General features: G+C 38.0%; 1 protein-coding gene across 10 annotated transcripts in view; it reads left to right on the plus strand.

Annotated features, from left to right (window-relative positions):
• arap1 (ArfGAP with RhoGAP domain, ankyrin repeat and PH domain 1) overlaps positions 1-13,374 on the plus strand; it is a 71,603-nt gene that overhangs the window by 37,799 nt on the left and 20,430 nt on the right. For all 10 annotated transcript variants that reach the window (XM_015022652.1, XM_015022676.1, XM_015022683.1 and 7 more), the window contains 4 exons: positions 1,118-1,317; positions 2,071-2,156; positions 2,823-3,005; positions 13,166-13,340. In XM_015022652.1, coding sequence (XP_014878138.1) covers positions 1,118-1,317; positions 2,071-2,156; positions 2,823-3,005; positions 13,166-13,340 — 644 coding nt within the window. The remainder of the gene's footprint in view (positions 1-1,117; positions 1,318-2,070; positions 2,157-2,822; positions 3,006-13,165; positions 13,341-13,374) is intronic.

Raw genomic sequence — 13,374 nt, forward strand, 5'->3', positions numbered from 1 at the left:
ATCATTTTGTTTGTTTATCCTTTACATTAATTTAGACATTAGTGAATAGTTTAGATTTTTATTAAAAAATATTTTCATTAGTCTGACCTTTTAGTTAACTATTTGCAGTGCACACATTTAGTTAACTTTATTTGTCAGTTCTTTATATTTTTGTTAAATGCAACAAATTAAATTATTTGTTTTGAGTTACCAGTTTCCTTTGGAGCTGCTGGAGGGTCACAGAAGAGCTCCAGCTGATTGACAACCATATATGGGTGGCAAAACCTCCTCAGCGGGCCGTTCCATTTGTTTGCCAGGGGACGGGGAAATTTGGTTTTCTTTAATTTAATTTGATCATTTCTTTAATGTTTCTTCTATTTGGTAGTTTCATTCTAATGTATGTTTAATTTAAATATTTGGTATTGTATTGATTAGTATTTGTTTAAGTTTTTGTATGTTTAATTACCCCTTGTGTGTCAGCAGTGGTCTGATCAGCCACTATTTAAGTTCCCCTCATGTCTTTTTTTTTAGGTCAGTTTTGTGCTTGAGTTCTTTGTGTTACCACCTGAGTTGTAGTTTGTTATGTTGACCTCAGTTTTGGACCCAATTCTTCATTGTTTAATTATTTTTGAACTTTTTTGTAATAAATTAAGATTATTTTTGGATTCCATTCAGCGTCTCTCTGGCTGGTCTATGTAAGAACCCTCACAAACAGCCAATCATTTTCGGCATTTCTTCACATGTTTTCTCTATGAAAAGGTTATTAAAATTCTGCTGTTTTTCAGAAGATTTTGGAAAATAGTTTGTTTAAACTCTGGTTAATGCTGCATCTTTTATCCTGAAATAAGCACCACCTTTTGACACCAGTTTTTTAAAATATTATTTAGGACACCGTGCTTCCAATTAATCAATGATAGTTGCATGTCTTTGATGCTGCTACACTTACCAGTAAATTATTTTCCACGTGGACCTAACATTTTTTTTTTAATCAAAATAAATTTTCTGTTTTTCATTTTACCATGACTGTAGCTGAAAGAAATACTGGACGCATGTTGAAAAGAAAAATAGTCGTAATTCGTATTCGGATGAATTGTCAATTCAGCATGATTCCATGTTCTTGGCTTGCCCGTTTCCACAGTTTTATAGCCGAGTCGGAGCAGTCGAGGGAGCAATGGGTGCAGGCCATGAGGAACGCCATAGGAGAAGCGCTGTCCAACAGTGAGGTGGTTGAGCAGATCTGGACAGAGCCTAGCAACAGCTTCTGCGCCGACTGCGGCGCTCCGAAGCCAGACTGGGCGGCCATCAACCTCTGTGTGGTGATCTGCAAGCAGTGTGCAGGTTGGTTTGGATCTGCTTCAAGTTTTGTGTTGTTTTCTGTTTATATATTTATGTCCTCATTTGAACCGTTAATGTGTTTTGTGTTTTTGTCGGTGAGCAGCAACATGAACTTAAATACTTACTGTGGAAAAAGAATGTGCGCCTCCTTTCAATTAATGGGCTTTGCTCATCAGGACGTAGAATGTTTTTTTGGTCTTTTCCAGGTTCCAAGATTATTTTACAATACATGTACAAGATCACACCTCACATTCCACGTTGTCAATATTTATTAAACCAATGAAGACTAAACAGAGAAGCTTTGGGAAAAACTAGATGGGACACATAATAATCTGAAGTAGTTGACTTTATTTGGCTGTGAAGGAATTTTACTCCATTATTCTCGCAACATTGAGGTTTGCAGGCATGTTTTCTATGCACAGCCCTCTGGAGCTCCAACATCAGTTTGAGTCAGGTGGAGTTTAGGTTGTTGAAAGAAGCCTTCCTTTTTCAAACATTGTTCAGATTTGCTGAGGTGTCTGGCATGATCACCGTTTCTGACCTCACTTGGGAAAACTGTCAAGTCTCCAACAAAAAGTGTCACATTTTATGGTTCGAAAACTCCAAAATTCTAGTAACGAAACAGAGTGTCATTTCTTTTTTTACCACAACTGTAGTAGTGTAATTTGACAAGCCATACTTTGTTTTGTGACACAGTTAAAATATTTAAAATAAGTCATACACGATGGAGATTTAACTTGCATTTGGATGCTGTAGGAGAACACAGAGGACTCGGTCCGAGTATCTCCAAAGTACGAAGTCTGAAGATGGATAAGAAAATCTGGACAGAGGAGCTTATCCAGGTAAACAAGCTGAAAATAATCACAATCATTATTTGAGACTTCATTGTGCTGCAAGTTCATGAGTTTGTCACAAACATAGTTAGTCATTCACTAAGGATGATCCCAATTGCACTGTAGATAGTCTGAGGAACACTAAATACCTACTTTCTTCATAAGAGCCCTATATCTCTTGATAGCTCCCTGGTAATTTGAGCTGGACATTCTCAAATGAAGTGAGAAAATGAACCATCTGAAAATATTTTAGAACAGGGTGCCCAACTTCAGTCCTTTAGAGCCACTTTCCTGCAAACAGAGGTGAATTGGAGAAGCGATGCATCTTAAATTTACAGGATCAAAGCGCTGGAGGACTGGACTTGGGCTCCATTGTTTTAAAGTGACCATAAAACTACCATATTTTATAGAGCAGTAACTGTTTAGTTCACGTAAGTATCCGAAACACGTGTACATGGGAATTGTTAACTCATGTTGCACGATTTACATGCATTAATAATTAATTTTAATTTCAGTGGATTGGAAACAGTGAGTAGAGAACAGGTTTGCATTACATGAAGAGCTTGTTCCAAGACGAAGCTCACAGCTCTAAAACTGTTAAACCTATGATTATCTTAATTATTTTTTTCTCTCTAAAGTTTAAAATTTAAATGGTTCTATTCATCTATAACACAGGTTTTCCTAAAACTTGGGAACAAACGGGTGAACAGTTTCTGGGCTGCTAACGTCCCGCCAAGCGAAGCCCTGTCGCCGTCTAGCTGCAGTGAAGACAGACGCCGCTTCATCTCTAACAAATACCGCCAGGGCAAATACAGAAAGTACCATGCGCTGTACGGGAACCAGACGGAGCTCAACAATGTAAGTTGAAATTACCTTGTAAAGTTTTTGCTTCGTGTATTTCAGCTGGAGGGCTGGTCAGAGTAAGCCAGCATTGCTGTTTTATTCATCAGTCTTTGCCTGTCATGGAAAATGTTGGTAATCTTTTGAAAATCTCAGCGTTGGGATGCACTTTTTTTTTTTTTAATATGCACATAGACATGTTTGCGAAGCTTTAACTAGATAACTGTGTTGATTCATCTCATGAAATGTGTTTGGTTGTTTATTTTGGTTAGCACAAATTATACACAAGCTTGTTCTAACCAAGTACTTCTTTAACGTCATTGTTGAGATAAGCAAGGAATGACATAGACACATCCAAAGCAGTACTGGGTTTGGACCTTTAACAGCAACCACAATAGAACTCCAACCCTCGTCAATAATGAATTGGGTCAATTGGTTACTCTATTTTGCCCTTAGGTGCGAGTGTGTGTATGTGTGGATGGTTGTTTGTCTTGTGTGATGGACTGTCCAGTGTATCTTAATTCTTGGCCATTGACCACTTGAGATGGGCGTTACCACATGACCCTGCAAAGACAAGCAGGTGTAGTTGATGGATGGACGAAAAGAGCAGGAGCTTCTGGCCAATATCAAGGCATCAACGTGCAAAGTCAAATTTCTTTTAAGTCATATTTGATATATACAAAATTTTTATAATAAAAAAGGACTAAAGATGACGTAGTTGTTTTATTGTGCAATAAAATGGCACTATGTACCTGAGAAATACACGATACCGCCCCTTTAAGATGTAGCATATATATTTTGTTGTTAACCAGCCTGGGGTGTCGAAGATCACATAGACGAAGCCAACCTCAGAAATGTCTAGTTTCAGCTGGCACCCGTTATATCCCCCCCCCCGCCCCCCTCGTCAAAATAGAGGAACATGTATTCATCCTCTTTTTCCTAAAGACTGATTTTCTTCTTTCTTTTACAGTCAACAAATAAGAATTAAATGGTTCCTGAAATTTCAACAAATTTCCTATTTTAGCTAACTAAAACATTTAGTAAATGTTTAAACGAGGATGAATATGTATTCATCCTCTTTTTCCTAAAGATTGATTCTCTTCTTTCTTTTACAATCAACAAATAAGAATTAAATGGTTCCTGAAATTTCAACAAATTTCCTATTTTAGCTAACTAAAACATTTAGTAAAGTTAACTGTTTTCTAATTGTCATGTAACAACTGCAGCTCTAAATGAGTTTCATTTTGCCGGATACAGCGCAAAAGCGTCTTTTATTGTAAAGGTTGCTGCCCCCTCTGAGCATTCATGTACATTTGTGCAATTTAATGTCAGATTAAATTAAACAAAAATGATTTCATACTGGTGAATGCTGTGTTCTTGCTCCTTTTACCTGGGAGATGATGTTGCAAATCAGCTCGGATATAGAACCGCAGCAGTCCTCTCCAGTGACTGTCTTTCTGTCTTTGTGTCGCTTTGAGAAATGACTCTCTGAACCTACAGTGTTCTGAAGGACATTGTGGATTTATGAAGGTTTTTTTGTGGTTTTGCTGAGATTCATGATGTGTGGTCAAAAGTCTTAGCGTCTCAGTTTAAGTTGGGTCTCTTAATCGTGACTTAACCCACATGCAGCAACAAGGTCACACACAGTATGTTGTTGACTCACATTTAACACCTGACTATGAATGATTGTTTCCCCTCCATAAAGCGTGTAAGCGTGTGTGTGTGTGTGTGTGTGTGTGTGTGTGTGTGTGTGTGTGTGTGTGTGTGTGTGTGTGTGTGTGAGAGTGAGTGAGTCAGGTGTTTGCAATTTCCAGAGGGAGATAAAGGAAGTTAAAACATTTTTTTCAGCTTCTGGTCCTACTTGTTTTTCTGTTGATGCAAATTTACACTCTTCTGCATTTTCAAGTAATTCAGCTGAATTGGCTTTTGACAGATGGCTGACAGATATTCTACCTGTTTTATTGCTGTCAAGGCTGAAATGCTTGAAATTCTTTAGTCCATCATTTGTTCTTTTCTAATTGGGTGTGTCTTCAGAAAATATTTGTTTTTGGCAACTTTGTAGTTATGCTGAAAAAGTTTATGAATAAGTAAACAGTAAGTTCAGCATTTATGTAACTATCTGAGTACATTTTACTAAATACAGGTATGTAGGCTTAGTCCTGCTTTATTTTACTGTTTCTGTTTTCTGTGTTTTTCTTCTTTTTTTTTTTTTCCTGAATATGACATCACTACTCACTGATTTAACTGGAATGTGCTCTAACTCCGCCTCTCCCTCCCTCCACTGCTTTTCGTCCTTCTCCTGTCCTCATTGTTTGGCTGGAACTGCTCAAGAAAGTTGGTCTGCTCTCTATTGGCTTTTTGTCTCCTCTGTAAGTTGCTTGTGAACTCTGTCTGATTTAATGTTTTTCTAAAAGTGTATTTATAAGAGTTTATTATAAACCTGTTGTTAACTTCTATGAGTTGACAGTTAAAGTGAGCTGTGTCTCAAAGGAACTGAAAACTTGAAGCTAAAATCTGTGTTTGCAGGAGAGGGTAGTGAAAATGTTTAGTGTGCCTGCAGTCTGGTTTCCACACGGTTTGCTAACAATACGAGGATAAATGTGTCTTCTTAACCAGCGTCGACAGTGTGTTAGTGGACTTTGAGTCTGAATGCTATCTCTGTGAAACTGTGAGACTGTGCTTATGTTGCATAGTTTTGAAGCTGCAAAAAAAAATGTTCTGTTGGTTTGTGCTTGTGAGAGCACAGCACACTGAAGTGATTGTGTATATTTTCTTCACTGGAGTGGGCTGGGATATGTTAACATGCATTTTAATGTGCATGTGTGGGCATGTTTGTGTGCCCCTTTTTTTGTTTTTGTGCATGTATACTCATAAGTTAACACCATTTCACTGCCATTTGCTCTCTCACGACTGTTTTTTCAGCTTGCGGCCAACTATCGATCACCAGTTCAATTAATGTTTCATGCAAGAGCGATTCACTACTAAAAGTCATATCACTCTGCACTCTTTACACAGAGAAGGCCTAGCTCTGTTTTGTCAATAAGGCATCTCTCTAGCAGAATTAGATTCCTCAACTAGTTGGATGATTGGGATCTTCAGGAGGAGGAATGGGCAAAAATGGAAGGAAGACGGGTAAACAAGAGCAATCTTTATGCAGATTGGTCAGGCAAGTTGTAGATGCTCAGAAAACCAGATCTGAGCATCCAGATCTGACTGAAGAAGGTGGAAAACAAGTCAAAATAAGAGGGTAATTACATACATTTATGGGAAACAGAGGTCTTCCAGCAGCCTGAGCCTACAGAAGCAGGAACAGTATGTTTTTTTCACGTGTGGATATTGAAGGTCCCCAGGAGAATGTGTGGACAATTTGGTTCAGATCCCCTTCTTCTGCCGCCGGTCACATGCTCCTTCACAGCGAGGGACTTTCCTTTGGAGATGCTCTCACACAGTTGGAAGTCTGATGGTGTTTGGAGTGTCAGTCTGTGGCTCCCAGGAGGCAGGACAAAACGCAGGAAATTACAGCTGTGTTTTTCTTTGCAACATGTTGGGTCGAGCAGATGTTTTGTTGATTGGACAGTCTCCACAAGGCATTCCACGGGAATGCTGCGTCCGCTTGTATTTGCACAGCTCCTTGCAGCGCATGTTTAAAACCTGACTTTAAAGTTTTGATTTAGTTGCACAGTTTCAGCCAAACCAAAGCTGGGTGATGGCTCTATTGTAAATTTTACCAGTGGTCTTCATCAGTGTGTGGGTCGGAGGATTGAATTTTGTTCTGGGTTGAATTCTGGATTCTGAGTGGAGAGCCAGTAGCAAAATGAAGCTGAAGCAGGCATTGTCTAACTTCTAACCGTTTTAGAAAACTATTCTGATACTTAGGACACAAGGTGGGGGAAAGCCCAGTGATTCATTTTTTGAACTAAATATAAACATGAGCCAGTTCCTCTTTGAAATTGCCAATGCCCAAGATTGGTAAGATTTGTCTCCCTTCAAAGAGCTGTAAATACTTATTCTAAAATCCTTATTCTAAAGTTGGATGTTCTTACTTCCTAGTTAGAAATAATAGTAGCCTTAGAGTTGGATTTCCAGCTTGGAGCTCAGCATGTAGCCCCAATTTGAGCATGCAAAATAACCAACCATTGCTACTGCCATTAAGTTATTCATTAGCTTTTATGGCGGTTTGTGTCTCATTAATCCAACTTGACACATAGTGAACTACCTGCTTATCTATCTATGTTTCTTTTCTGCTTAAATGCATAATATGGAGAGAGATATAGTACCTTGTACTGCTAATAGATGTTGGTTTTCCCACATGCAGTCAGATCATTCTCTACTGGAGTGAGACGTCAGCTTTCACTTCCACATGACTCAAATTGACAACATTTGCTTGGGTGTCCAGCTGCTTTTAAAGAAATGTCTCTTGTTGCTTTCTAACTGTAGCAAGTACTTTTTTGAGAGCTACAGGTGGCGCTCTTTTGGCTTCTTCACCATAAATGTTTGTTTTTTGCAAGTAGAATTATTTGACTAAAGTCAAATTAGTCTTTCTTGTAACCAAAGGAAAAGTGTAGTTGGCTTGTTTCAGTCAGTTGAATGGCAGTGACAGCAACATATGTAGCCTTAATACGCTGATAAAGTAGTTTGAAACTTTATTATAGAGGTTTCAAACTCAAATATTAAACATAGGCGATCAATGAAGACGAAACCACTGAAACGATGATATGATATACCAGTGGTATTAGTTACCCAAACAGCCCTAGCTGTCTTTGAACTAAAGAGCTAAAGAAATCCCCCCATGTGTCTGGCAAACTGTATTTGGTTTTTGAAGAGGACACATGCTGGTTTGGCATCATTGAGCTGAGAATCCAATGACAACCATTCACTGGTCTAACATCCTCTTTAGTGTGCTGTTACGTAAAGCTTGGCATAGACTTCTTGAATGTACAAAGACAGTCTGTGTCTGAAGATAAACAGAAAGTAAGAAAAAGTTCTAAACAGCAGAAAATGTACAGTATGACACTGAGTTTTTGATATCCTGACCAAGTGAGAACGTATCTATGTAACTTTGCTACAAGTTAGAGTATTTGTTTGGCAGAGCCAAACTTTTTCAAGCTCAATCTTCTGCTGTTTCTTCTATTGTATATGGGTTTAGTTAAGCATAAACAGAAGACAAAAGCAAAAGGGAAAACCTGAAGTCTGTTCACATCTATAACATTTGTAATAGTTCCATTTTGTTTACTCTGTGAATTGTGTAAAATAATCAGTGTGCTTTAATCGGAGCATAATCAACTACTTTTTCCTGTGATGTTATGCTCTTTTGTTGGTTGATGTTTAATTGTCACCTGTGTATCTGGGGATTAATTTTCAATGTGCTATTTATAGAGTATTAGTGCTCCAAAGCTTGTCAGGTGAATCACCTGAATCAATCAGAAAGTTGGTCAGGCTGTCATCAGTTGGAGCCGCTTGCAGCATTTGACTTGCTAAAGGAAAGCGAATCTTCACCATTGCACATAGAGTCTGCATAGTGTATCATCATATTAAAAAGCAGAATTATAAAAGCTTGTTACTTCATGTTATATTCCCTCTTTAGTAAATTCCACATTAGTGTTATATATGCTGTATATGTTGCATGTGTGTTACAATGCATATTTCACAGAGATTTCTGAGATCTCTAAAAACAGATCAGTGGCAGCACAATTTAGCTGTTGATCATATTACTGTAGATATGCTGCAGTGCCAAATGTATCACAAGGTAATGCTTGAAGCAGATGCGCAACAGTGTTACAGGGTATTACTATCTGCTGTATAGGCAAGCGATTTTAGTACATTCTCAGCACATTAAATTGTCTTGTTCTTTGACAACAAGACAATTCAAAGTGCTTTACACGATTAAAAGGAAAATAAACTGTATGAAGACTCTGCTGGTTATAATCTGAATGTTTATTGTAATTATTAAAACAAACTAAGCCCAGAGGTTGTAAAATATGGGTTTTTATTGGCTTGTTTTTTTTGTTTTTGGGGTTGTAAAGTTAGGTTCTCAAAAGAAAATCTGGTTTTCAGTTGGTTTACTGTTACTAATTTTATAACATTACGTTTTTTTCTGTTTCAGCAAAGTGACTCATTTTCCCATTCGCACTGCGGGACTTCAGACAATTATTTTTTCCCTCTGCTGAGATCGCCTTTAATTTATTTTCTCAGCTTTTTACCCTCTTCCTTCTCCTTTTAGTGTTTCTTTTTTTTCTTCATTCTTCTTTTTTTAATCTGTCTGTATTTTCACTCCTCCCTTTCTCTGTAAATTGTTCCTGGTGACATAATGCTGGAGCAGGCCTGTGTTGTTCTCATCTGGAGTTAATACACAAGTGTGAATACAGTATATGTGTGGCTGTGTGGGGCCTAGTTTCAACATATTGTGTCTTTGAATGTGTTGGTGTCTGTTTCTCTATAGTGAGTTTGCAGCCAAGTATAATCATTGCCTGAATGAAAATGGAAACTTAAATCCTTTCATCTTCTTTTCATGGCATTTTCCTTTCTTCTGTTTCCCCTCATCTTTTCGTTTTCTTCCAACTCTGTCCAATGGAGCAGCAAAGGGCAGATGGAGGTCTGTGATTTTTGAGACACACCCAGATAAAAATCTCTCTCTGCCTTTCTTCCTCTCTGGGGAAACTGAGCAAGATTCTTGTATTCCCTTCATCTGTACGTGTGCATGTGTGTGTGTGTGTGTGTGTGTGTGTGTGCGTGTGTGTGTGTGCTAATACTTTGCTCTGTTTCATTTGGAGCAGATGTTGAAGGGTGAGGTCTTAAACACTCAAACAACCCATTTTCTCATTGTACTTTGCTCTAGTGGGTTCATGTCAGTCAGTCAAAGGGAAGTTGATCGGCTTTATCTGAGCAGCACACTGACCCACATGCACTGCTCTCACACGTGCAGCCACATGGAACAGCAGACTGGATTTGATTAGTTTACAAAGCGCAGTTAATATCATAACAATCTCAAAACATTATGACACAGTTTTCCATATGTCCAATGAATGAGTGTTATTTTTCTTTTACAACCTTCACTGAATTACAGTCTAATCATGTTGATCAATTTGGAAAAGTCAAAGAAGTCCTCAAAATGGGAAGTATTTAAACACTTTTCAAAACTTTTATTCCTTTAGAACTCTCCCTAAAGGAGTTAGCTATTTACTAAATTACTAAAAGCAATTTAGAAAGACCTATTTAATGAAATGCATGCTTTTGGACCAGTCAAACAATAATTTTCTTATAGCTGTAACTTCATGAGACTTTATCACTCACACTCCCACCTATTTCCTCTGGCATATCTGCCAGATTAATGCCTGACCAATGATGTTACTTCATCTCAAATTATGCTATGCAGACACTCTTTCTGCACTGATGAAGACTGATTTACCTTGGCATGTCAAATGCTTGAAGTGGCTGCCAAAGCTGGGGTCTTGTACCCATTTTATGTTACCACTTCTTTTTTTAGAGTACCCCAGAATTCTGCCAAACAAATAAATAAACACACTTAAATGTGGTTGAAGTTTCTTCAACACAAAACATGTGTTGCCAGCTCAAAGAGCAGTCTTTTGGTTTTAATCAACTCTGTCAAGAAAGCATGGCAATTTGAAAACTTCTACTTTTATACTTCAAAATAAGAGTTTCATACCTAAAGACATTATCTTTATAATCAGAGCTGATCAGCAGCAAGATTGTTCTTTAACATTCAACATTCTCTGTATTGTTATTCAGCACCACCCCAAAGACACATCACAGAACAAAATTACACTGCATAAGCAGTATAAAACATATAAAATATTAAGAAAAAAAATAAATAACATCAGTTTCAAAAAGAGGCAAGCATGAGACAGACTTTAACTTGGCCAGAAATATCACGCTGCTAAACTTTGTGTTGGAGTGATATTGTTTCTACGTTTCTAGACTTTGCACATCACTTTACTTAGTTAAGATCATAAGATTATTCATGTGGGAGTGGGGAAGGCTGGTCTTGATCTTTTACAGGTTCCCAGATGTTTTTGGCACTTCATATATTTTACTCTTATTTGTATCACCAGCAAATAACACTAGCAAATATCAGTTTCCTTGATTGTCAAAAACAAGCATCGGACCTGAAATGAATCATCACTGTCAATACAAACCCCAAGTTTGTAGCTATAATTTCTGTTCACTTCAATTTGTAGTTTTCTTGGGCTGGACCATTGTTCTCCATAAATCATAGTTTAAAACTGAGTCGGTAACTAATCATAGCTGTGTTCCCATGGTAACCATGACCTTCGGGTTAATAGTAGCAGCTTATTTAACATATAATGGAAAGATTTGGTAAGAGGAGAAGGGAGGGAGAGGAAGGAGCAACACACTCGCTCCACTGACCAGCACTTGTAAATTAATTGCTATTGATCCAAATGGTTCTGAGCATACAGCCACTCAGGTCTTTGTTTACTGTTCTGATAGCTCATCAGCATTCAAAGCAGGTCTTGTGAAATCCTTTTCTTTTCTCTTAACTTCACCATGGTTCAAGTGATCAGTATTATCACTAATTCACCTGATCTATCTTTGCTTATTCTTTCTGTTTTGACTTTTATTTTCCCCTTATTACTTCTGGAATAAAGTTTGCCAGAAAATGTGTCTCCGAACTGCGACTTTGATAGGCTCCATACATAAATGGAACCATTCTTCTATCCATCTAGAGCTGAATGTATGTGCTGTAAAACCCAAAAGGATCTGTGAAGAAAGCCTGATTTACACACATGCTGTGTGGCAGTTTTATTGTTGCAGTAATGTGGTGTGTATCATGCCGAGTCTCATGAGGATGTGCTCGTCTCCAGATGCCTGACCGCAGATTTTGTTCAGAGTTATATTCTTTTTGTGTCTTCTGGGCGTGTGTTTGTTTGTTTTGTGTGTGTGTGTGTGTGTGTGTGTGTGTGTGTGTGTGTGTGTGTGTGTGTGTGTTTGTGTGTTAGGGGTTTTCTTTTGCAATTTTAATCTGTGTTAATTGGTTTGTTTGTCTGGATCTGTGTGCAGAGTTTTAATGGCGCTTAAACATAGGAGAGGCACAGTCTGGATGTGTTGGTGTGTGACGGAGACTTGTGGAATTTCTCAGTCTGATCCAAAACAGCTTATTGGGATTATCCCAAGACAGACGCATATGTGTGTGTATCTTAGTGCAACTGCATGAATCAGAGGTAACATCCTGAGATCTTAAAATAAAATAAATAAATAAAAAACTAGTTACCAAAATGAATGAATGTCTTCACTTTCCTTGTTTTTCTGGTGTTACTAAAATACACAGATGTTATAGAGTTTCTAGTGTGTTATCTGGTTTTGTTGTGCCATCATAACTTCAAACACATCTTCACGATAAGCTAAGAAAGCAGCTAACATAGTTGTTGAAGGTGGGAAAACCCCCATCCTGAGTCTTTTGCAACAGTTTTCAGTGAATTTAGTTTCCTCTGTGCACAAGACTCACTAAAGCTTTTGCTCTTGAATGGACATTCACTTTGTCAATCTTTTAAAACAATAACTTATCAGAACAATATAACGGCATGTTTTGTATCCAGTGAAATTAAAGTGAATAAAATTTTTTGTAAATTACTTTTAAAATTTTTAGTTTACTTGTTCCAGAAGTTCAAGGAGCCCATCGTCCACATCATTTGAAAAGCAGACCAGGCATTGTTATTACTTGGACAATGTTGGCATTACTGAGAAGGCAGGGTTTTAGTTGTTCGTAAATGAGCATTTCCTTTTCTATGCAAGCTAAAAACAACTTCCTTGATCTATGTTCAAGTCACAGGCCAAAGAGATCCAAACTCATTTAAAGGGAATGGATTTAAATTTCCCAAGTTCTTAAAGCAAACACAAAAAAACCACAGCTCAAGGACGGGGCAAAATTCAGCATAGCGCAAAAGTGTTCATGATCCTTGAACTTTCTCATGCTCTGCAACTTTACAATCATAAACTTCTCTTTATTGGGATTTTATGTGGAAGATAAGGACACAGTTGTGTATAATTATAATAAAAAAGGTAATGATTCATGGTCTGAAATTTGGATTTAGCCTGTTTTACCATTTTGTTTACATCTCTTATCTGCAGATGTCTTAATCTAACTACGCTTTTACTAATGTGTCTTGGCGTTCGGCTGTCTCCCTCCCTCTGTCTCTCTCCAGGCCCTCTGCATAAATGTGCAGTGCAGTGATTTGCTGGAGACGCTGAGCCTGATTTTCTGCGGTGCAGATGTGAATTGTTCAACTGGTATGGCAAATTGTCCGTCACCTGAGTCCCTTGCCAGTGCACATTCCCAACCTCTGCAGGCCGAGTTAATCAAACATAACCTCAACACAGGTACAGCATTTGATCGCTTTCCGGGCATCAGAAA

This window comes from Poecilia latipinna, unplaced genomic scaffold (genome assembly GCF_001443285.1).
Source record: "Poecilia latipinna isolate Pla-1442-1.1 unplaced genomic scaffold, P_latipinna-1.0 Scaffold87, whole genome shotgun sequence".
Taxonomy (NCBI): Eukaryota; Metazoa; Chordata; class Actinopteri; order Cyprinodontiformes; family Poeciliidae; genus Poecilia; species Poecilia latipinna.